This window comes from Plutella xylostella, chromosome 13 (assembly GCF_932276165.1).
Source record: "Plutella xylostella chromosome 13, ilPluXylo3.1, whole genome shotgun sequence".
Lineage (NCBI taxonomy): Eukaryota > Metazoa > Arthropoda > Insecta > Lepidoptera > Plutellidae > Plutella > Plutella xylostella.
Window position 1 is genome coordinate 644,959 of NC_063993.1, and position 24,710 is coordinate 669,668.

General features: G+C 38.5%; 1 protein-coding gene across 1 annotated transcript; it reads right to left on the minus strand.

The window, feature by feature from the left end:
- Window positions 1-909: 909 nt before the first annotated feature.
- Window positions 910-4,893, minus strand: LOC105386148 (uncharacterized protein K02A2.6). Its single transcript, XM_038120113.2, has one exon. The coding sequence runs from the start codon at window positions 4,891-4,893 to the stop codon at window positions 910-912; it is 3,984 nt and encodes a 1,327-aa protein (XP_037976041.2).
- Between the last annotated feature and the right edge of the window lie 19,817 nt (window positions 4,894-24,710).

A 24,710-nucleotide genomic window follows, 5' to 3' on the forward strand; every position in this document is an offset into this window, starting at 1 on the left:
CCTTTCATAGATAATACTCGCTTTCATAGACAATAGTTCCTATCATACACTCTGCACTATCAAATATGATTAAACGATAATGTTACATTCCTACAACTCGGCCATCCTGTATAGTAGTCTGACCTCAGGCTACTCTAAACAATCTAACACAACTTTAACTTCAATAACAAACAACAATTAAATAACTTTACAATTTTTCAACAACAAAAAATATTAATCTAACAGTTAAGTATAACTTTCCTTAAGTGACTCTAATCATTCACACAAAAAAAAAAAAAAAAAAATTAAGTGCAGTTTCAGAATAGACCTCTACCTAAATTACACAAACATTTAAAATAAACAAATTACCTTACTCTTAAATAAGAAAGTTATGTTAACATCAACTAGAGAATAAACATCACCCTTAAAACACAACAAGTACTTCAACAAAAGTATGAACTTCTTAACATCTAACACAAAAAAAACATTATTTACCATAAAATGACAGTAAGTAGTTACAGAATAACACTGCAAAAAAAATCTTTAAGTTAAATCAATAGTATTTACCTTGTTAAACTACATAGCTACTTATTACACATAACATAGCACACCCTTACTTAGACTTCAGTAAATACAAGTCTATTATGATATTAAACACAACATTTAAATACCAATAAACATTTCATATCCCTACCTAACAAAATAACGGCTGTAACTTTATTTTTCTGAAAATAAAGTTATTATTATTGAAACAATGTTACATATTTAAAGATGTTAACTACTCTTACTCAACACATAAAAATACAGTTAAACTTTAATGTTATTATCTTATTTTAAATTTAAGCACAATAGAAATTTAAATAACAGCTGATACCTATACCAAATCATATTGGGTAAACCTCTTTCAACCAAACTGTTATGAAATTAAAATCATGGCCACATTTTCATGTAGTCTACACCCGTTGAGGTTTTCCTAGGTCCTTCAGTATTAAGATCAACTTTCTCTACATGGTACCTACCTTTACCTACTTTCTTTACTACTTGATAAGGTCCGAGAAATTTTGGTTTAAGCTTCAAAGTATTACCGAATTGAGTTCTCTGTATGGCTACAATATCCCCAACTACATAGTCCAGAGCTTCTTTCCTTTTCCTATTATAAGTTCTTCTGTTCTCTTCTTGAACCTTCAATATCTGTACTTTAGCTGCTTGTCTTACATTGTCTCTCCTTTCCATGAAATGTTGTCTGCATTCTTCATCTAATAATTCTATGAGCTTTATATCTTCTTTCTGCTTCAGCTTTGTACCGGTAAGCAAGTTAAATGGTGATGTGTTAATCGACCTTTGATAAGTGCCATTTATCACTCTTTGCACCTTACTAACATGTTTATACCAGTGAGTAGGTTCTTCAATGCACATCTTGGTCAAAACAGATATGATAATCCTGTGGACGCGTTCTACTTGGCCGTTTCCTCTTGGTATACCAGTTGTTACAGCATGATGTTGAATCCCTTCTTCTTGGCAGTAATCTTTAAATTCTTGTCCAGTAAAGGCAGCTCCCTTATCAGTAATATACCTCGTTGGATTACCATAGTCCTTCTGATGTAGCCTCAGCTTCTCTACAGTTTCCTTTGCAGTCAACGTCTTAGTAGGGTAAATCCAGACAAACTTCGTGAATGCATCTACTACTGTTAAGATATAGTTGTACATTTTCTTGGTTGCATCCAATGGTCCAAGATGATCAATATGTAACGTCTCTAGTGGCAGCTCTCCTTTGTCTATTGGACTGAGAAATCCTTCTTGTTTCCCTTCCTTCTTGCTTGCTAATATGCATGGTACACATCCTAAAATCACTCTATCTATCTTCTTGGCTAGGTCTTTTATGTAGTAGTCTTTATCTATTATGTCCATGGTCTTCTTTTTCCCAAAATGTCCAATTTCATGTGCTCTCTTTATGATTTCGGTCTCCATGATGTCGGGTATTACCAACTTTTTCTCTACACCTTTGTATATCAAGTCATTTTCTATGTAGAAATCCTTGTATTCTGTCTTCTCATTCAGTACTTCTCTTAACACACTTAAGTCGCTGTCTTCCTTTTGTGCTTTACATATCCGTGCATGTAATTCTGAATGTATCAGATAACAGTGAGGGTTTCTGCTTAATGAATCCACATGAGACATCTTAGCTCCAGCTCGGTGTTCCACTTCATAATCAAAATCTTGTAGGAATAAAACCCATCTTGCCACCTTGGCTGATACTTCTTTCTTATAAAGCGTCTTCTGAAATGCTGCACAATCAGTGACTATCTTGAAGTGTATTCCAAACAAATACTTCCTGAATTTTCTCACTCCTTCGACAACTGCTAGAGCTTCGAGTTCATAACTTGTATAGTTTCTTTGTTCCGTCTCGCTAGTCTTTCTACTCATGTAGTGTACTGGATGTAACTTCCCATCTTTCTCCTTCTGCATCAAAATGGCTGCATATCCATATTTTGAGGCATCTGTGTGCATCTCCGTGTCAAGACCAACTTCATATATCTTCAGTACCGGTTCACTACATAGTTTAGTCTTCAATACTTCAAAAGCGTGTCTTTCCTCTTCACCAAAGTAGAATTCTTTCTCCTTCTTAAGTAAGTCTGTGAGAGGCCTCGCTATCACTGCATAATTCTCAATGTACTTCCTGAAGTATGAGGTAAGACCCACAAAACTATGAACTTGTTTTACTGTCTTTGGCTCTGGGAAACATCTGACTGCTTCTGTTTTGCTTGGTGAAGGCTTCACTGTACCATCTTCAATGACGTGACCCAAATATTCAACTTTTCTTTGTAATAACTGTGTCTTCTTCCAATTAATTTCAAGTCCGTACTCAGACGACACTTTCAATACTATCTTCAGTCTTTCAATAGCTTCTTCTTCATTCTCTGCCAGAATTATAACATCGTCGATGAATATTAGCACTATTCCACTAGCAATCTGCTCTCTGAAAATGATGTTAATAAATCGGCTGAAGTATTTAGGACATATAGAAAGTCCAAAAGGAGCTCGGAGGAACTCGTACTGTCCTTCAGGGCTGCTTGTCACAAACGCCGTGTATTTAACTGATTCTTCTTCTACTGGCAGATGAAAAAATCCATTTTTCAAGTCTAAAGTACTAAATACCCTAGATTTACTCAGCTTGTCTATGTGATCATCTATAACCGGCAATGGGTATTCATCTTTAATCATCTTTTGGTTAATTTTCCTATAGTCTACGCAAACCCTAATGCTACCATCTTTTTTTGTAACCAATACTAAAGGACTTGCATACTCAGAATAACTAGGTCTTATTATCTCCTTAGCTAACCACTCTTCCACCTGACGCCTAACAACTTCTTCCTCTTTGATAGCTAACCTTCGTGGACGCTGAGCTACAGGCACTTCATCTTTTAAAATAATCTTCAACTTTATTGGAGCCTCTTTAGTAAACATGGGCTTGTAACTAGCAACAAGTTCCTGTACCTCTGGATTACTACATAAAGGTTCATCAGCCTCAATAGGTAAACACAACATGTACTGACCACCTTCAGTTTGTGCCATGAGCTTAACTGTACCTTTGTCTAACAACACAGTTGTATTCAACAGAAATGGTTGACCCAATATGACTTCGTATGGCATAACACCGCATGGAACAATATAGAATACAGTATCAAAATATTTACCATCAACTTTGATCGTAGTATGGAACTTTCCCACGGAACATACCCTAGATGCACCCAGTCCAGTGAGCATCACCTTGTCCTCGTTGTCCTCGTCATGTCCAGCTTTGTTAAGCCGGGACAACAGCTCCGACGACATCAGGTTGACATCGCTGCCCGAGTCTATCAAGGCCTCAACGTCTACATCACTTATTTTGACTAATTTCACTGATTTATTCGAATTACACAGAGATTCACTGACCGCACTGTTTGTGTTTACATTTACTCGCATGACACTTTGACTTTGACATTGACAGTTACACGATCCCGTTCCTTCGGCTTCGTTCACTTCGTTCGTTCCGCGTCGTTCGCGTTCACCGTTCACTGCAGCGGCAGCGCCATCTTCTGGAATGACCGATACGCACATCGTCCGCTGACCGGAGGCGCCGTTTCCGCTTCCGCGGCTCCCGCCCTGTTGTTGTTGATGCCTCGTCGTAGTAGAAGATCGGCATTCCGTTCCAATATGGCCGAAATTGTTACAACGAAAACATTTCACGCCATTGGGACACCGATTTGCGAGATGATTCTTGTCTCCGCAGTTGTAGCAACTGCGACCATCGGGTCTCGCCGTCTCTTTCTTCTCACGTGAAGATGAAAACACATTTTGCGTTTTACTTTCGACTTCAGTCTTCTTTACCGTCTTGGATTTCATCTTCTCGTAAATGGCCAACTTCTCCTTTAGAACAGAATAGGTAGTGACACCGTATAAGATAGCCTTGTTATTCTCATAGTCAGTAATGCCGTCAACGATATATTGAATCGCGACGTAGTCGGCAAACTTGGCTCTTTTGCCCAACTCCTTCATAGTTAGCATATACTGGTAGTACGTCTCATCTTTCTTCTTCTTCCTCGTAGCCATCAGCTCGTGCATTTCCTTGCTGTTCAATGCATCGGGAAATTCCTTTTGTAAGGCAGCACTCAGTTCATCGAATGTTTTAAACGTCTTCTCCGTCCTCAGCCACAACTCAGCCGTACCAACAAGCGACCGTCGAGCGACAATGAGCTTTTGCTGGGCTGTCCATCCGAATATCTCGGCATTATCCTCTATGTCAGCGGCCCACTTCGCCGAGGAATACGTCTTGTCTTCGCCATTGAATTTGGTGATTCCGCTGAATCCGTCGTTTGACGCCATGCTACCAAGCATCGCGTTGCTGCTTGCGTCGTTTTTTGTTGTCGTCGTCATTTTCCGTCTTCTTATTGTTATATTTAGTTCTTTATTTTATTTCGTCGTAGGTATTTTTTCCGTCTTTAATGGCCGTCGTCGTCCTGTGTGCTCATCATCACGCGTCGTTTTTTGGCATTTCCACGCTCGATCCCGGACGAGCCCCCAAAATTGTGGGACCAGGCGGTGGAAATGAAAACCAAAAGTATTTCACTGAATCACGTTTATTCCAGTATCACATCCTTTAAAAAACAATTTTATCTTCGAGCACAACAACCTTTTCTAATCCTCCATTTTTTCTTAATCCTTTCACTCACTCATTCTTCGTTCCTTTCATAGACAATACTTCCTTTCATAGATAATACTCGCTTTCATAGACAATAGTTCCTATCATACACTCTGCACTATCAAATATGATTAAACGATAATGTTACATTCCTACATTAATATGCAACAAAAAAGCAGAGAACATGTTCAAGATTACGTGACTACGATATTATTATATTTTTCGTATACTGCTGTGTCTAATAAAAGTAAAATGTACGTGTAAATGGACGTGACACCGAACATATCAGATTTCGCTCCGTTTTTAGGGTTCCGCAAGCGAATGGGAATACAAGAAACTCTTCTGTTTTGTTACTGTAAGAAGTTGTTATTGGAATTTCCCTTGGAATAATAATACTACTGCTTTCCGAATGTCTATTCAAAGGCCTTATAGGTTTGATTCTTTGATTTTATGAGTCCAATTAAGTATTTGTAAAGTTAATGAATGAACTTACTTTTATGGGCTTTACATAATTGCATTAAAACAAAAGAGTATGTGCACGTATACTATCAGATTGAGCTACTTTACATAAGATGTAATAGGAAAAGCTATATGACTGTAAAATATGAAACCATAGAAGGCAATTTTATGCAACCCACGGAACAACAAATTGTTCAACAAACTTTACTCTACTTTCATTAGCCCAAGAGACATATGACGATAATAAAAAAATATAATTATAAACAAACAAAAAACCCGACTGCACGCTAAAAAGATGAAAACAAGCCCCAATGTTAATGGAAAGTATCGCAGGCGCAATCAATACGCTTCTAACGATACATCATACACCAAAACCTATCAAGCCGTTTAGGCTACAGGAGGGAACAAAGAAACAGACATACATACCTACATACAATCGAAAAACATTACCCTCCTCCTTTGGCAGTCGGGTAAAAAGAATACATTTTACTTATATTATTTTCTTAGTCAATGGTTTCATGGTTTCTCAACATGGGTCAAAGCTCGACGATAGCTCCAGCACTGGGCAGAGAGCTTTTACTAGTAATCCACTAATAGAAGTGGATTATACTGAGGGCGGCTCGCTCTGTGATGATTCCCACTCAATAGAGATCCAACCCTTCAACTGACTAAGTAGTCGTAAGACGGCTTTGGACTTATCATTTTAGGGTTAAGTTTATTTTGGTTGTTTTGTTTATTAACCTTAGAAGAACCTTATAGAAGTTAAACATCTGCATTAGCGTTATACAGGCGTGATGAACAAATTAAAATATACATTCGCTTTTATTAAAATTATATTTGTGTTTAGTTTTAAGCTAAACAATGTGGTAGCGTATTTGAAATCTTGAATCTTGCTACAAAATGGGTATCTCTTGACATATTTATTTTGTTATTTTTATAACCGAAATAAAGATAAAACAAGTTCACGTTTAATCCTGTCAGTGATTCAGGGTGATGCGAAACTGACTGATAGAGAGTGTCCCAAGATCGTAAGTCACAGATACGGATTCGTCTTTTCCTAAATAAATTACTAAGTATAGTGGGAAGATAGAATAGATACTCGTTTCCGGAAACCAGTTATTTTGCAATATCTGCTCCTCTAGTACGGGATTTGCTATTTTTGAAAACTAAAAAGTTTAGGTTTTCTCCTGTCATCTGCATACATTATCTGTCAAAGCTTCATGATAGTTTACGCAAGAGGCGCCACTTAGTATGCGAGAAAACGTAAACTTTTATAGTTTTCAACAAACTATCAAACCGGTACTAAACCCACTGTACCTTTATTTAAAAAAAAAACTAAGTTAAAATCAGTGTAGAGAAAATTATTCTTAACTTTGAAGTTTCTCACCGATGGAGAACTTGCGGTTAACGATCTCATAGATTAACGGCCAATAATTAACTTGAGTTTGAAAGAAAAAGTTGTGAAAAACAGTCCATTCATTGACTCGCAGAGTAATTGATCGCAAATCAATCACTGAAAATCACTGAAAGAAGCTTTTAAGTGACACCCTCGTCAACACTGTTTACTTACGACGAAAACTTGAGTTTAGGGTGTTAATTGGCTGCGGATGACATGAAGTTTTAACCGACGACGTGTCGCAATATCACTCGATTGTTTCTTTGTATTTCTATGAGATCACATTTGTAAGAAGCACATGCCGTGGACGACACGTAGCGTTTACGTACGTAAGGCTGCTGTAATCTCACTGCCTCTGCGTGTCAACCGTTATACCAATTTTCTCCTTAATAGTGCATTTTTGGTCGCTAAATAATTAAATATAAGAATCGTATATATAGTCGCTAAAACAAGTGGAAAGTTTTTATATGTTTTTTTTATTTAGTAATTATTACAGTGTCATGTATACCTACTTACTTAGGTATTCAACAACATGCCTGCTTAGGCTTAGGTATAAAAAATACGATTGAAATTTTACACGGGAAAGTTTTCCCATTCCTCTTTTTAATTAGGCCTTACATCACGGATTACCGTAAAAAAGTAATGTTTAAATTATTGAATGTCGCTCTTGCAATTTATCTAAGTCGAAAGTTCAATGTTCAATCGGATTAAAGTACATTAACTGTCGGTAAAAGTTGAATTTTGTAAGGGAAGTGAAATATCGACAGGTAGGGGCTGGAATAGTCAATAAAGGGAGAAGAACTTATTTGTATCAATATTTTGTAGATCGTTGCTTGAAAACGAGTAAGTACAGCAGTACAAACTGTGCAGTATGCTAATTACGAATATGTTGACTAGTCTTGAGTTTTTATAATATGCGTTTTATTAGTTTATATCGTAACCGACAGGGGCGCTGATCAAGATGTCATACAAATTATCAATTAGGTACACAGTTGCGCTGGTAAGACGTAGGCTCTAACAGAGTTCGTAAAAACATCAACACTATTTATTACCGACGCTTCCACCTTCTCCGTGTTCCTAGGGCTCAATTCAATCAGGTCCCTTAGAACGGTGTGCTGTTGCTGATTTGATGGGATTGTTGGATTTCGGAATGGGCTTAGAAAAACGTTGGAGGTGAATAAGCAACATTGTGTTGGTTTTTTTGCGCCTGTGTAAAGAGTATTTGGAATCCTTTGGCTACAGCTTTGTGGGATGCAGCAGTAATGGGGCGTAACGAGTTTTTGATTAATCCTGGTTCCGGCGGACAGTGCGAACAGACGGAGTCAGTGGAAATAATGTGATGTTCTTTTTATATTACAACATCATTGGACAGACTGTTCTTCATTGATGAATACGGTATGATGTTTAGAAAGGACCGAAGAAATTTTTCGCTATTCGTAGTGCAAGTCCACAGTAAAAAAACTACCTAAGTACCTAGTATACATTCCGCTTTCTGGATCATTCCTGTGAAACCCTGCCTCTACCTATTTACCTAGAACTCCCATTTCACGTCACTATTTTACCGTAGCGTTCAGCGAATTTATAACCTTGGGGTATCGCCCTATTTAGGTTATAGCTTGAATTATTGTATCGCCTCGGATTGGGACGGAAAAGATTTGACATTGGAAAGGCGGAGCGGCCGGGCGCCCAGTGGGCCGTCGATTTGTCAACATCACCGCGATTACCTATCTGTCGTAGATAAATTGGCTTTCGGCTGAAGTGGATCCGTTTTAGGTATATCTAGACGCGTTTTTGAACGCAATGTTTGACCGCTCATTTGTCTATGGTACCAGGGTACGTAGATTCTATCAGATTTCTCAGAAAGACAAACTATACAGACAGTTATGATTTTTTCAGAAAGCTTCATTTTTATTGTCTATTTCAGAGAAGGAGAGACACTTATACATTTCTACAATGTACTTAACTATAATAATAACCGGACTATTATTAATTCATTCATTTTAGACGGCTGAATGGCGTAGTGGTTAGTGACCCTGACTACTATGCCGAAGGTCCCGGGTTCGATTCCCGGCTGGGGCAGATATTTGTTTAATGACAGATATTTGCACTCGGGTCTTGGGTGTTGATATTTATATTTAGTATGTATCTATCTATGTATTTGTGTAGATATATCAGCTGTCCGACACCCATAACACAGGTTCTGCCTAGCTTGGGGTCGGATGGCCGTGTGTGAGATGTCCCCACATATTTATTTATTATTTATTTATTATTACACATAGGTAGATTTGAAAAACAGTGCTAACAGTGCTTCTATATTTTATTTTCACTTGACTCATAATTTTCAGTGACTGATATATTCCTCCCTGTAAAGAAACATTTCCTCCTGTTTAAAACCAACTATTGATCGGCATCAGCTCTTACATTCGTGTTTATTCTGGTATCCCGACTTGTCTCGTGGGATCTCACCGAATCTTTTCTGAACGCTCTCCGATATCATAAATCTTGTGCTAAGTATTATTTACATAGGGTGTCAGCTTGTACCGTTAGAACGGCGAAAACGTATGTTTCTACATGTACACTTACGGGTAATAACCAAAATCATTCATTTGTTGTTGTTGTAATCTGAGTACCTATATTAATTTATATCGTACACATTAAGTATATGAGCTTCAAAGTTTAGGTAATGATTTTCTTAAGCTTAGCATTTTTATCTGTTATATTCTGTCATTTTTTTATGATATTGACCGCTGGAGGCGCTGGTAAAAGTACAAATACGGAAACAGTCGTCTGCGTAAAATCTCCGAATTCATCCGGTAGTAAGAGTTTTTTTAGTTACATTATTTACAGACGTTGCATTTCACAACATAAAACGGACATTTCTATTCATGTTGATGAATACATCCATCGGAGACCACGTTTCCCAGCCTTTTAATTATTGAAAACCCGTCAGATTTCGGAACCCGTACAGAATCCACACTAAATATTCATCATACCCGCCCCGTATCGCCGACGTATCGTGTTTATGCGTCTAGTCATGTAAATACATCGCTGAAACATGTAGACCACGTCGTTGGTCATTGTCCCTCGGTATTACACGATGACGCTCCTAAGTCCGGTGTTTAGAGTTGAAATTCTCTCGGTGAGCGTATTTGTCCGGGTCGAAGGATCGTGAATGGGTGGGGGGCCACGTCGCAGCCCAAGGCTTTGGCGGATTGTGCGGAGCTTGGACGCGATGTGTTCCGAATGCGATAAATATTACTATTGGGGCGTTTTAAAGGGTCATGTTTAGGGAGGAAAAGTAGCGCTTCACGCGGTTGTGTCTTTGGCTCGGGTGAGGTTTGTATAGTGTGAGCATGGTTGTCATATCAAAATATGTAGAGTTTTGTGGTGAAAGAACAGGTTACAAAAATAAATACCAAAAGAAACCCAGCCTTTTCTTGTAACTCCTTAAAATGAAATCAAACGTCTAGATAAGATATTTTATCTTTCTCGATTTTAGTCCTCAAAAATAAATCTAAAGTAATGAAAATGACTTTCTCAATTTTACTCCTAACGCTAACGTAACTGTTTTCTCTTGGTTAAATAATTAGTTGAAAACATTCTCATATAAACGAGTATAGTTACAAAAGGTTTTCTAATAAAATACGTTCCTTGGCAAGTTGGTCGGCTTCCCGGTTCACCTTATTCAAAACAAATACGCAACTAGGAGCTCGGGGAGGCTATTCTAAAATTAAAAATTTATAATGATCGAAGGTACCGGGCGAAGTTTGCTTGTGACCGCGCGACGCAAAAAAGTATTTCCAACTTTAAGTAGCAGTCATTAAAACTTATTATTTGTATTCTAGTTGTTTGTGGCTTTTCGGTTTAATGCAGTTTGATAGAGACTTAGTGAACTCACTCCGACACTCTTTGTTCGAAGCTGTTGGAGTTTCCTGCGCTTACTGTTTTATTCCGAAAACTCGGTGGAAACTCGACGGCTGAACGCAATCCCGAAAAATACGGTATAAATATCCGATAAAATTTACCGAATTCCAGAGCCGAACTTTATGTGCTGACGTACTTTATCACTCGTGCAAACATAGAGGTATTTACAAAGGTAACGTTAGAAAATTGTCTCCAAAGCCGATAAATATTTGCCCAGCCCGAAAATTCGGTGAAATTTTTGAGCAAACGGACAGATTTTTGCCGAATAAACGTAGCGACGGGACGTTCTGTGTACCGCGAACGACCACATTTGTGAAATTTCGTTCGGCTTTAAGAATATTTTCAATTTCTCGCAGCCGGAAAATTCAACTATAGCTAGCTGAGCTCTATGTGAAAATTATAGATAAACCCACCCAGTTCTGTTAAACTTATTAATAACCTTTAACCTTTTTTAAAAAGCCGATACCAATATGTATACACTCACGACTCTCGCAATCAATGAAAAAAAAACAGTCACATAGCCCCAAATTAGTCTGGATTAAGTAAGTAAATAGATATTATGTAGTCTGAGCCTATCTGAAACCTAGTTAAACATTGTGAGATATGGCGTTTCGACTTTCTCCGTGTTCGGCATCATAAGGGTCACAGTGACAGTTAAATAAAGTCCATTTTTCTCTCCACCTTTAGTTTGCAAGGTGCGGGTGCCTATATAAATAGAGTGAGTCGCCCGCGCGCCTCAGTTGGTTTTTGATTTTTGAAGTGAACACTTCGGCAAAATGGCTCAATGTAGCCACGGTTCTCGTCGGCTTCGCTCCTACGGGGAAAAATATAATATTGAATTTGCGGAGTCCTCGCTGCCGGGAGCTGTAGCGTGATGCGGACCAGGCGGCGCGGGGCCTGCCGGCTGCTGCGCACACAGCCATTGCTGAGGATTTCGCAACGAAGGTTTGAGTTGATAAGCCGTGAGTAAAATGCTATTATTTACTGCTTTTAAAAGCTCAGCCACTGGTCATTATGCTCCGGCGCTTGGGGTTTTTATCCCACGCAGTAGGGTCCGATTCAATAGTCGTGGTGATGATTGATCACATATTCCGGTCCTACTAGTGGCGCTTGAGCTAGATACTTACATTAATGACCGCTTTAAGTAAAGCATATGTTAATTTTATACAGGAAAAAAATATATAATAAAAATATATTTTTCTACCCTCAATTTCTAATATTTTTAGAAAACAGTTGATAAAAACTTTGCTATTACAATAATGCACTTGATTATAGCTTATGTAAGGCTTTACAAATAGGAGCTTTCCAGGACCGTCATAGGATTTTTTACAGGAAGCACGTGGCTCCGAGTTTCAGTATGTTGGGACATTGTGGCATGTGCGGCGAGTAATGAGATCCGCCGGTACCTACCCGCTGAGGGTAGGCAGGCCGATTCGGTGAAATTGAAGTTTCGTGTAACCTGCACCCGGCTCTGTGCTCCTGCGCTGGCCGCCGTCTCGTGGCACCTGCATCGCAGCGTACACCCGGCCCTGCGCTCCTGCCCTGGCCACCGGTTCGTGCCACCTGCATCGCAGCATACACCCGGCCCTGTGCTCCTGCGCTGGCCGCCGTCTCGTGCCACCTGCATCGCAGCGTACACCCGGTCCTGGCCCTGGCCACCGGTTTGTGGTACCTGCATCGCTGCATAGACCCAGCCATGCACTCCTGCCCTGGCGGCTGTACACCCGGTCCTGGCCCTGGCCACCGTTTTGTGCCACTTGCATCGCAGCGTACACCCGGTCCTGGCCCTGGCCACCGGTTTGTGCTACCTGCATCGCTGCATAGACCCAGCCATGTACTCCTGCCCTGGCGGCTGTGTTGTCCCACCTGCATCGCTGCGCACACCTGGCACTCCTGTTCTGGTTGCCAGATCCAAACGCCCCCTGTCTGGGAAGAGATTTTATGCTCAGCGGAAACGCCTGCACTATTGCTAGCACGGTCATCATCATCATCAGCCATCATTATGAGTGACTTATTTAGAAGGTATCGAGTAACGTGCGCTATTCGTCAGTGATTTTGGCATATGCAGACGATCGTTTACTGCCAAGGTTGGTCATGTTAGCCATACAAGGGCACACCAACGAAGCCTGAGTAACCACCTGCAGTCGCCGTAGCCGCATCGGCATGGATGACGACAAATCGTTTAACGTGCACCGCTTCTAAAAGTGTTATAGCACTTCAATTTGATGCCTCCGCTGAGGTAGGGTATTCTATTAAAGCAGCTTTCTTCTGAACTGCCCAAAGTGACCTGTAGACTGCTCCTGGGGATAGTTGTGCAATCAATTTTTTATTTCGATGTCTCTGTTGAAGATATTGTCTAATGCAGCTTTTGTTCTAAACTGCCTAAAGATCATTGGACTGCTCGTGGGAATGGTGACGCACGGTAAGTACAGGAGCGTTACTCTATACTGATGAGAAACGAACGAACGAGAGCTGTCGTGCAATCGGCACGTTTAATACATACAAACAGATAGAGCGGCTCGCGCCGCAGTGCACTGAAAGTTCGTTTTTCGTCATATAAAGTGTCCCCCCAGACACTATCTTAAGTGTTATGACACATCGGCTGATTCCAGCTTTGAGTCTTCTTTTCTCGGCTGTGAGCAAAGTGAATCCCACCAGCGAGTGTTCAACCTAAAAGCACTGAGCTAATTCCTGATTTCGTGAAAGTCGCTGTTGCTATACCATACCGCTTCACAAGTTACCGAATTTATTATGATCCTACTGTCGGGTGATCATGATCGGAGTGTCATCGCGGTTTCTGAGTGGCACCATATTAGCTGTCTTCCTTATGTCCCAGTGGATTGTGAGTGTGTATCCAAGCTCTTTGTTGAAAAATGCGTGAACCTCCTACGCAGCAGCTGTCTACTAGTTGTCTATCGAATAAATCGAGTAACGGTGCTCTTGCACGAGACGACTACCTTTTGGTAAAATTATAACTTCCACTATTCTGGGAACATGCATATACCTACTGTGTACTGTGTATCACATCACGTGTAGCCGCAGCCCTACTCAATGTACGGGGCTAGATAATAAACAATGGCAGTCGTCATTAAATTTCTATGAATTTCGAAGTTCATCATTTGGAGCACAATCCAAAGTGTGAAAGTTCATGGCTAAACGGCTTCTCTAATGAAAATGTATTTTTAATTCGATTCTGGCGCAAACGTTTCATAACTATTTTTCAACACTGTATCTGCTGAAACTACTTAGACTGACTGGTTAAGATGCAGACGTGCCGTTTTCACAATTCCATTTTGAGTAATCCTCAACTGTTTTATGGATCTTTCAGTTAGTTAGTAACTAGTTACCAAGATCACTTGTGTCATGCTCGTACTCGCATCTCATTTAGGAGCTCTCTGGCCTCTAGCTGAAGGCTAGAACTGGTATATATATCTACTAAGCTAGTACAGAGTTATAACCGGGCAGCGGTGACGTGGTAGCTGCTTGATTTATTAGAGTTTGCTGAAAACTTTCTAAATAAGTAATAATTATTAGTCATAATATTAACTCTTCGCAGTTCTTTTAGAATGTAATGCCAGGTCGCTGAAGTAGGTAACCTTCCTTAGCTGGACAACAACAACAAGCCTTTTTGTTTTAAAGAATGTCCACTGTCATATCGATGTCCAAGGACTTTTTCTTGGGTATAGCTAACTACCTAAGTTTACCTATAGATAGCCGCAAGCTATCTGCTGTTGGCGAACTGTCAGTTCTGATTGATAAGTCAGGCTCGAGGTGGCTCGTCCAACTGTCCATGTTCCCGCCACCATGATTGTTGCTTCCTCAGATTAGAGAGTCTATGTTGGCTGTCGTTGCATCAGGTCTGATCAGGTACAACTAACATCTTTACGTACCATCTTTATTTAATCGAGCTATTTTATTTTGTTTTATCTAGGTTGACTTAATGGTTTCAAAATCGAACCTACAACAATGTAAGTAGGTACCTACCTACGTACCTTTGAAGTTGCAACAAGGCGAAGCCTTAAGGTTTTGGCCGAGACCTGCCCTTAGTGTTGACGAACATACCTAAAGGTGACCTTGTTAATGTTTTTCATATGAAGTACTGAACATTTTACTTATCCTGGTGGCATGACTGATTTACTTACCCAGTTAGGACATGTTAGCCGGGTTTCATTTATCAACTATTATAATAGTTATATAGTTGTGTTAATCAATCTTTATTAATTGATGTCATCTACCAAGGAATGCTGCCAGAGCTCATAATATTCACACATGATGATACAGAATGATAGTAGCCCACAAAATCGGTGCAAAGGCTTATAAAATAACTTTCCTTCCTAGTAGGACTGCACAGGAACTCGTTAACCGCCGAGTTAGTTAGAATACAAAATTAGACTGTGTATTACTTGTCAATCTAGAATATGAATATAGTGACCTGCATCATGTTTTGAAAAACTGAATACTTAGTTATCCGCCAGTGTCACAGCCTTCATCTTATCTTTTCCAGTAGCTGATGAGGCTGAGATATTTAGTAAAATTATCTTCCCTTCAAGCACCACTCCTCGTTCCAATGACTAGATGCCGCGCCAGGAGTTGCAGGCCGTGTCGTCGTACAGGGCTAACTGAGCAGGTCCTCGAGGCTCCAGGGTCGGCTGCTGCATTTCTGAGGTCAGTCCAGAATTACATACCCTAGTCATCATGTGCTGGCCTGAGCCCCAGCGGCCTAGATCGATATTCTACATTTTACAGCTTTTAAATATTGTTGAAAAGTATTTCACTGGTTCCATCCATTCGGCTAGTGTATGTTAAAAATATTGCCTTGACAATAACAAGATTTTGATCAATAATTACTTATAAGTATTGCTTTCGAAGAGGCACTGTGTGTATCCATAAGTATAAATACCTACCTATATGTATAGGTACATACCTTCCATAACTTTCTGACAAGTCAGGAATAATAAGGAAGTACTTAAGTCTTATGTATACTTATACCTTTCTTTTTAGTATATCTATTACCTAGAAATCTATGCATTATAAATTTATAGATTCAAATATTTATCTACTGATATACGCATCAGTAGCTTATGGGTCACAGTTGGTTTTCTCTCCACCATGCGATAATAAACACATCTCACAATGTTTAACTAGGTTTCAGATAGGCTCAGACTACATAATAGACGCATTTTTCCTGAAATAAAAATGACATATTATGTATCTAGCCTATCTGAAACCTAGTCATTTCTGCATGGTGATATTACAACTGAGGCGCGCGGGCGACTCACTCTATTTATATAGGCACCCGCACCTTGCAAACTAAAGGTGGAGAGAAAAATGGACTTTATTTAACTGTCACTGTGACCCTTATGATGCCGAACACGGAGAAAGTCGAAACGCCATATCTCACAATGTTTAACTAGGTTTCAGATAGGCTAGATACATAATATGTCATTTTTATTTCAGGAAAAATGCGTCTATTAATACCTTATATAATAAACCGTATTGATTTAACCGCTTCAGAATACGTAGAATAATTATCACAAGCAGATACTCAAAAAACAAGTCACAATGATGATGTCTCTCTTCAGAGATCGGATAATAAAAATATCAAGACGGGTATCGGTTTTTTATTTTGGTCGTGTCTCCAGCGAGGAAGCCATGGTAAGACCACTCTGTAGACTAAAAACTTGCTAGCGGCTTCCGAAACTACTCAGAAGAGCAGTAATATTTAATGTACTGAAGCTTTATTATTTGACTTTTTACTGGAAATTAGTTTGCAACTTATTTTAGCGTTGTTTTATTAGTAAAGCATACTCACTGGGGTTTATGAACTTAACTAAGTAAGGTAAGGAACTTATAAAAAAAGCAGTGGCGAAAAATACACTAGAGATATTTATATAACATAACAAAAATATAGTCATACAGTTTGTTGCAAAAGTGGTAAGCCAAAAGGGGGTGACACAATGGGTAATTCTGCATAACCTTTTTTTTTACTTTTGAAAATTCGCAAAAGAAAAAGCACCTATTGTTATAAGTCACGTTACCTACAATTTTTCTATGGACGCAACGTTTTTTTTTACAATCTAATATGAACTTATGAATTGACTGAACAATTTTACGTGTACCGGACACTGTATCTATTACTGTATCTATTGGGAAGCCAGAGAATTTCCAAATAGCTAGTTAACCACAAGAGTATTAAAATAGTTCACAAAATGTTTAACAATTTCAATATCGAAGTGGCGGACCTAATGTTTCACATTTTCACAAACCATGCTGTGGATGTCTAGTTCTAATAATGTACACTTATTTAAATTCCATTACGAACTAAATAATTCAGATCAGATTTAAAATTGCATAATGTACAATGATATTTTACCATTATTTACCTACTTTTATTTAAACCAAATGCCCAATCTTTACATTCTTATTACACTTATTTACATCCAAACATTTGGGGCAAAATAAAAAAACATACGATAAATAAAACAAGAACGCCGTTCTTTTTCACTTCAAATCCATTACCTTATTGCTTTTTTTCCGATCGGCACGCTTCCCGTTGAAATAAGCGGCTTGGCGATATAACACGGCAAAATTGAAAAGAGCCCTTAATGGATTGTCTGATGACAGATGAATGGAGAAGGTGTACCGAAGTGCCACCATCAAATGGAAGAAAGGACCAGTTTTAATCATATTTAATGCGTTCGCACAAAACGGCAGCAGGAAATTATTATTGTAACTTTTTCTGAGATTACAAAAGATTTGTTTTGATATTCTTGGTGTTGATTTTCTTCGTATATAAACACAAAAATTAAGGTGACATCGATAATCTTGATTGTAGTAAAAGGTGGTACGAGCCTCACTGATAAACTTTAACCGTGTATAATTAAAAACAAACCATTATCCTGGTCTATTCTAGACACAACTAATCTGCATCTTATTAGCTCTAAATGGTATGTTTAAAGATAGAAACTAGAAATATAATCTCATTAACGACTATCTCTCTGAACAACACTACAACAAAATGGCGGCTAAACCCTGTAAGTTTACTCTCGAGGGCCTCACACAAATTACATTCAGAGCTAAGCTTAATTAATCTCAAAAAACGAGAAAGAACGTGTTTTTCCGGATAAAGTACTGGTTCCGTACGTACCGCAACTACGTAACTACCGCGTAGGTAGTTTATGAAAATTTGTAATAAAGTTATGTAAGTAGTACCTTGCATTGAGCATTCGCTACCTTACCGGTACCTTAATAATTAAAACTTAAAAAGTATTTTTTTGATTAAATACAAATAGGTGATTGTAACTATTACAACAACTATCATTCTGATGTACTTACATTCGTCAGCGACTGAAAACCTTATCTGACTAGCAAATAATTTCACCACGATCAAAAACCTTTGATCAGCTCTAGTTTTTGTATTCATAAGACTAAAACCTTACTATCTTTATGTATCCTGTTAACTCACAATATAATTTGTAATGGGACGTCTTTTCCTGCCAGTATATCCGCTACGGAACCCTAAACGACTGAAACGTCCGCACACGACCCGCCGCCGGCTGATCCTAACTCCTGAAAACATTTTATAAAATAAAACATGCTCGTTAAGAATTAAGAATCACTTCGCTTCATCTTAATTCAACTGTAGATTAAATAATAAAATAATATATTGTTGTAATATTATTATTATGGTGATAATTTAAAATGATGTTAATAAGTTATGATTCTGTTTTATTTTTAGGGACACCTTAACTCTTTCTTTGCATGAAGTAGGAACTCGTATATTAGGCTACAAATTCCATAAGTAGGTACCTACCTAACATGAAAAATAATAATACCTATATTATGGTGATACTGATGATAGTACTTGATAACATTAAAAATAATTGTTATATTTTGGCTTTATGTAGCAATTTACCCATTGACCTAAAACTATTTCAGCTATAACTTTCTAAAATAACAAAACACAACTTAAAACACATTTATAAATACGCAACAATTAACCCTTACTCCGTAACCCTGTAATACCGACGCCTAACACATAGTTACAGAGCAAAGCAAGATCTCATTACCGCTTTTCGTTGGCAGTGCAAATGGGGGTTAATTTCATTACGCGGGCCCAACGAATCGTGTGATAACTTTAGTGTTGTTACGTCGAGCTAGAGGGCGCCCCCGGGACATGTGTTTGTATTAAAACGACAGGCGAAACGTAACTCGTGATGAGTTCATACAAAGTTTGTATGATGTGAGCCTGTTGCGGTCTGTGGCGAGGCTCAAATTGTGCGTGGGTTGATGGACTGTTTTTTTTGCAAGCGAACTCGTTTAGCTTGCAATAACAGTGAGCGGAACGGTTCGTATTTTTATTGGATTAATTCGTGAATATATAGGGCATGGCTGTGTGTATCATAATGTGGGTTACATTTTGCGTTTAGGAGGCTTGTGGTGTTTCTCTCCCGTACTATCTATATCCATATTCTAACATAATAATATTTTAAATAAGTATAAATACCTAGTTCAAAATAATGTAAGCAGGTATTTTAACCCGCATAATATAAGGTGCAATGAAACACAAGTACTTATTATAATATCGTCCAACACCTGATTCAAAATGATATCGACTAAAAGTGTGAATTTCCCCTCTACATTTTATCTCAGTAACTCAACCGTGAAGCTCAGTCCAGCTCATTAGCATAACTGATTGAGCAGGACGTATTGTTTCGGAATTACTCGCAGAATTTGCGATTGCAGCGCCGCCGACTCCTCTGTGACCTAACGGCATATTTTGGAACTACGAACAACTCTGTTATTTTTAATTTTATAGACTGTAGATATTTTTTTACGGTAAGTATAAATGTATTCGGTCAAGTAGTGAATGAATTTTGTTTTTGGTTGATAACGTTGTTATGTTTATGATGAGTTGATGACACTGATAAGAATTAATTAAGATTGGCGGCAAGTTAATTATTACAGTTTTGAAAAAAACTAGGTATTCTTTGTATATTTTTAACTGTATTGTATATTTAACCAGTTATAAATAGTTACAATATGGTTGCCAGAATAGCACCTCAGGTCCTTTGTGACCTGTATTAATTGTCCGATTGGGAATCAAACTTTAGTATTTTCGCACCAGCAAACCCCAACGGACATCAAACGGACCGAATTCAAATTAATTTATTTGCTAACCGAACAACTATTGGGATATTAATTTATTACTAATAAATTAAGTTTTGCGTCGTCGTAATTTTGTTGTTTTGCTGAATTATCGTGTTGGAATATTCATAAGCTTAGTTATTTAATGTTTAGATTGGTAACCATTTTATTGCACTATAAATTGTAATACTGTTGCCATTTTTTTCCACTCAAGAGAAATATTTATATTTACAAGACAAGTAGTGATTTGACTGTGACTAATCCTTTCAATTTGGTGACAAATCGCTATTTTAAAAACTCCGCCTGTATACTTTTAGGCGCAGGCCACCGTACATCTATAAATCAAGGAGATGTGCAGTTTTCTTCACGATGTTTTCCTTCACCGTAAGAGCACGTCATATATTTTTCCCTCACCTTAAGGTACTTAAATTCCGTAATTTCTAAACAATTCATTGGGACATGGCTGGATTCTAACGATGGTTTGTTTTTGGCAAAATTGGTGTCTACATTCGGCCCGAAGTATCAAATGTTCATGATCCGGGTAGGAGCAGTACCTTCAAATGAACTGTATGATACGGCGCGTGCCGTTTCGGCTTCGTTCCAATTAGGCTGGGAGAGGCCGCGCCCCCTGCAGGCTGTCTAGACACTATAATCTATATAGAGATGAAAGGTCCACGCCAATCGGCTTTGCGCTAAAATTAAACTAACAAAGAGCGGCAGTATTTTTAACTTTATAAAGAAAGATATGGAAGAGCTTTTGTTGCGGTATTTTGTGTTCTAATGGTAGATGCTTGTTTTGATGGCCAACTCTTAAGCGTACCAAAAAGTTTTTTTTTGGTGAAATACCTATTCATATATAAGACGTTAAGAATTAGGAGATCAATGTATTTAACTGATTTTCTATCGTATTATAATCCAAACCATCAAGTCGGATTCACCGTAGGTAGTAGTCCTAAATCCTTACCTGTAAAACAAAACAGTGTTGATAATTCACTCATTGCACATCGCAGTCACGTAGCGCCCTTAATTAAAGGGTTAATGAGATCTGGTGCTGACCTCGGCCTGCCTCGGCTGCCTCGGGCGACCTCGAGAGACGCGGACATGGACCCTTAACAAATGCTGGAAGAAAGTTTGCAAACAAACAGCACTGGAATTAAGTAAATATTTGTTAAAGTTACAGCAGGATGCTTAGAGCTTTGGCTACTTTAAAAAATCTTCAGTGCACGTTCTAACTATACTCAATTTATTAGTAATCTGTGGTTCTGCCTTAGTCAAGACAATGTAGCCTACATTGAATTGATTAAACCCTGATTTTCTGATGAGTCGTCGTGAGTTCACAAGAACCCGGATATTAACAGATAAAGATAGAATAAAAATGTGGCTGCCGCAAAATATCTTACATCGTCTCACTATAATAAAATATACATGCTTACTATGATATCCCATTCTAACCTTTCAGCTAAAGCAACCTAATCTTCAAAGCGATGGTAGGTACTCCGTATTTCAGTCTAGGGTTAGCTCCCCTCGCTTATCTTATCTCATCTCCGGGTATGAAAGGTCCTGCGTTTGACTCCACTGATATGTCTGAGCCTTGAACCTACCATAAACCCTTGTTGGGTACGGGGACTAAATGTACAGGTATCTATTTTAGTGTTATTGCGAGCAGCAGCTATTAACGATGGATGTTGTGTCTAAGGTTATATGTTGAATTCCCAGTTGCGGATCTCGCGTAATTAATTAAAGATAGAGTTAATAGTAACATCCTCAATTTAAAATCATTTTTAATTATGGGACTAATACATAGCTTATACTTAATAAATAGCATTTCCACAAACCGCTTCGTTGAACTCATGTCTCTTCCCAGTTTTCGGTGGAAAAAAAAACCATTATAATTTTATATTTTCTTTAAAATGTCTCTCAAGTGTCATCTGAGGAAAATTCTATGATTATCAGCCTTACTAAAAACCAAAACCATGTGGAAAGTGACTAAGTAATGATTGTCCTAGCAGGAGTTATTTTATTCTATCATATACAAACGTATACTTATAAACATTTGTTCAGTAGTCGATACTATTTTATCTCTTTCGCAAGCATCCTGAATTTAAATAACCATAACTAACTGAAATTTATTATTCGCACTTAAATATTTTATTATTTTTGCTATATCACTAGCACAGTCTTTTATCTACATAGACTCGTGTGCGTATTAGGTACTATCATACAATTTTCGTGTCCCATCAAAAACGTTTCAGCAACGTGTATAGTCGCTACATGACATGTAAACGCGCGTTACCCTGTGCGCTAATAGGCAATATCTGCTTCCAAATTGCTTTCCTAACGACATTCGTACGGGGCATAATGACACGCTTAATTCCATTATCGATGTATCGACGGACACTGTTTTTACGAGTATTTAGATTTTATGTTTGTTCTCATGAAATCTAGTTTAGGACACTCTAGACTTATCAGCAAATAAAACGCATTCGATTCTTAAAACTGTTCGCGAGCTAAACAGTCTTAAATAATAATAAACATGTCTAACATAATATTAATAACATGGCTTTATGAAAATACCTCAACTCCATCAGAGTGGTCATTAATTTACTGGTTACATTTTGCTTTTAAACACACAATGCAAAATTTCAATATCGCTCAGTTTACAAAAAGCCGAAAGCTCGTTAATACGAGTGACCTAAAACCACTTAAATCCTGCGTACACACGCACATGCGTTCATTATCAAGCTTTTAGGCTCTTAAACCAAATTGTATAGCTTGTCCCGTGGATTTATACTGACATTGTGGAGTAGCAGAGCTTAACGTGTACACAATAGAGTGTGATTTAGCTCGATATGCGGATGAGCCGAAGGACAATAGGTTGTTCGACCGCCGATATTGGGTCTATAACAAGGTTACCTCCACAAACAAAAGCCCTTTAATTTTATTATCTGATGCCGCGCGGCGTCGCCGGGGTTTGAGCTCTCATTTGTCAATTTGCTTACGAGGCAGATTTCTCTTTGTACGTAAGATTTGCTTAGCCTCAATCTTAACCCCGGTTATGATTTTCGTATCTGTGAGTCTGAATGTTAAAAAATATCATTAAATTCGGTTCTACCTTTTTTGGCATAAGATTTATTTGCCTAATCTCGTATTGCATAGTAACGTTTGGTCAAAGTCTCGTTACGCCGAAAATCGTATAGCATAAATCTCGTTAAGTAAAAAGTTATTTCGCATAACATTGTTTAGCCTAATAATGGTATGGCCAAATCTTGAATAGCCTAATAATACTATGGCATAGGTTTATTAGGTTTATACAAAGTAATAATATTCGTTTGGCTTTAACTATGACGGAGCGTCTCCCTATATAGCGCAAACTGGTGCCTTGTATCGTTTCCGCTGTTTGGAAAACGCTCCGCTCCGCTTCGCTGCGCTCCGCTTTGGTTTTGATGAACATGTGCACCTAACACGCTCCTCCTCGCTTTGCTCGTCGTCGCACCTATTTTTAGATTTCGATCTCATGGGGTTTGTAATAATTATATTGGTCGTTAACTTTCGATTTTTTGATCATACAATATCGTGATTTTCGGGATGTAGGAGAAAAATACCACAATTTGTACATTTACTAAGTACATACTTAATATATTATTTATTAAGATAACATTAGGAGAAACAAGATTATACATAGGTATAGACGAACATAAATTTGAGCAAACGAAACTTAGGTGTTTAAAGATTGTGCCTAAAGAGTTTTAGACGAAACGAGCCTTATGCCACATAAGTCTTGGCAAAGTGATGGTTCGGCCAAAAAAGTTTAGACCATACGAGTTATGCGAAATGAGTTTTGGTCAATAAAGATTATGCGAGATGCGCTCATCTCGAACCCTTAAATTCACATACATACAGTTCACATTATTAACACGTGATACCGATTTGCTTACGCAAATAGTCTATCCGCTTTTCGCTGTAAATTTTGTACTCTCGTTATAGGTAGCCGAATCACCGTTTTTTATTGACTTCTAGAGATATGTTTGACTGCAATGCACTTACACAACTACACATCTGGAATCTAATCTAAATGCGCACTTTCATTTCCAATCGATTTTCAAAAACATTAAATTCACCATTTCAATAAACATGTTCTCAAGTGAAATAAACGAACCTAAATTCGCATAGCATTCGCTTGTGGCGCAAAATTTACCAAACAAACCGACTGCTTTCTTCCACAAAGCGGTTCGTCCTAAGCGGGCGCACAGTACACGCAGAAAAATCAGAGAAAACGTTCGGATCCACCGTCGATCACGTACTGGGACCGCGGACTGAATACATTTCTAGCCAGCACTTGTTCTAGCCTGTCTCAAAAACACGTGATACGAATATGCGATCGTATCAGGGACTTTATTGGACCTATTGCGCCGACTTTCAGTGCAGCGGTGCGGGGCAGTGACGTTGGCAACTGAGGGGGTTACTCTCATCGACGAACAAAGAAAGGGAAAGGAAATGTCATGCATTTGGCACGCGTATTACAACGAAATAGAGTCCTGGTTAGCACTTATCCGAGCTGCAGTTTTGTTTTTCTGAAGCTTCGGAGCGCTGCGCGAACCACCGCTCTATCTCGTGGTGTGAAGTGTG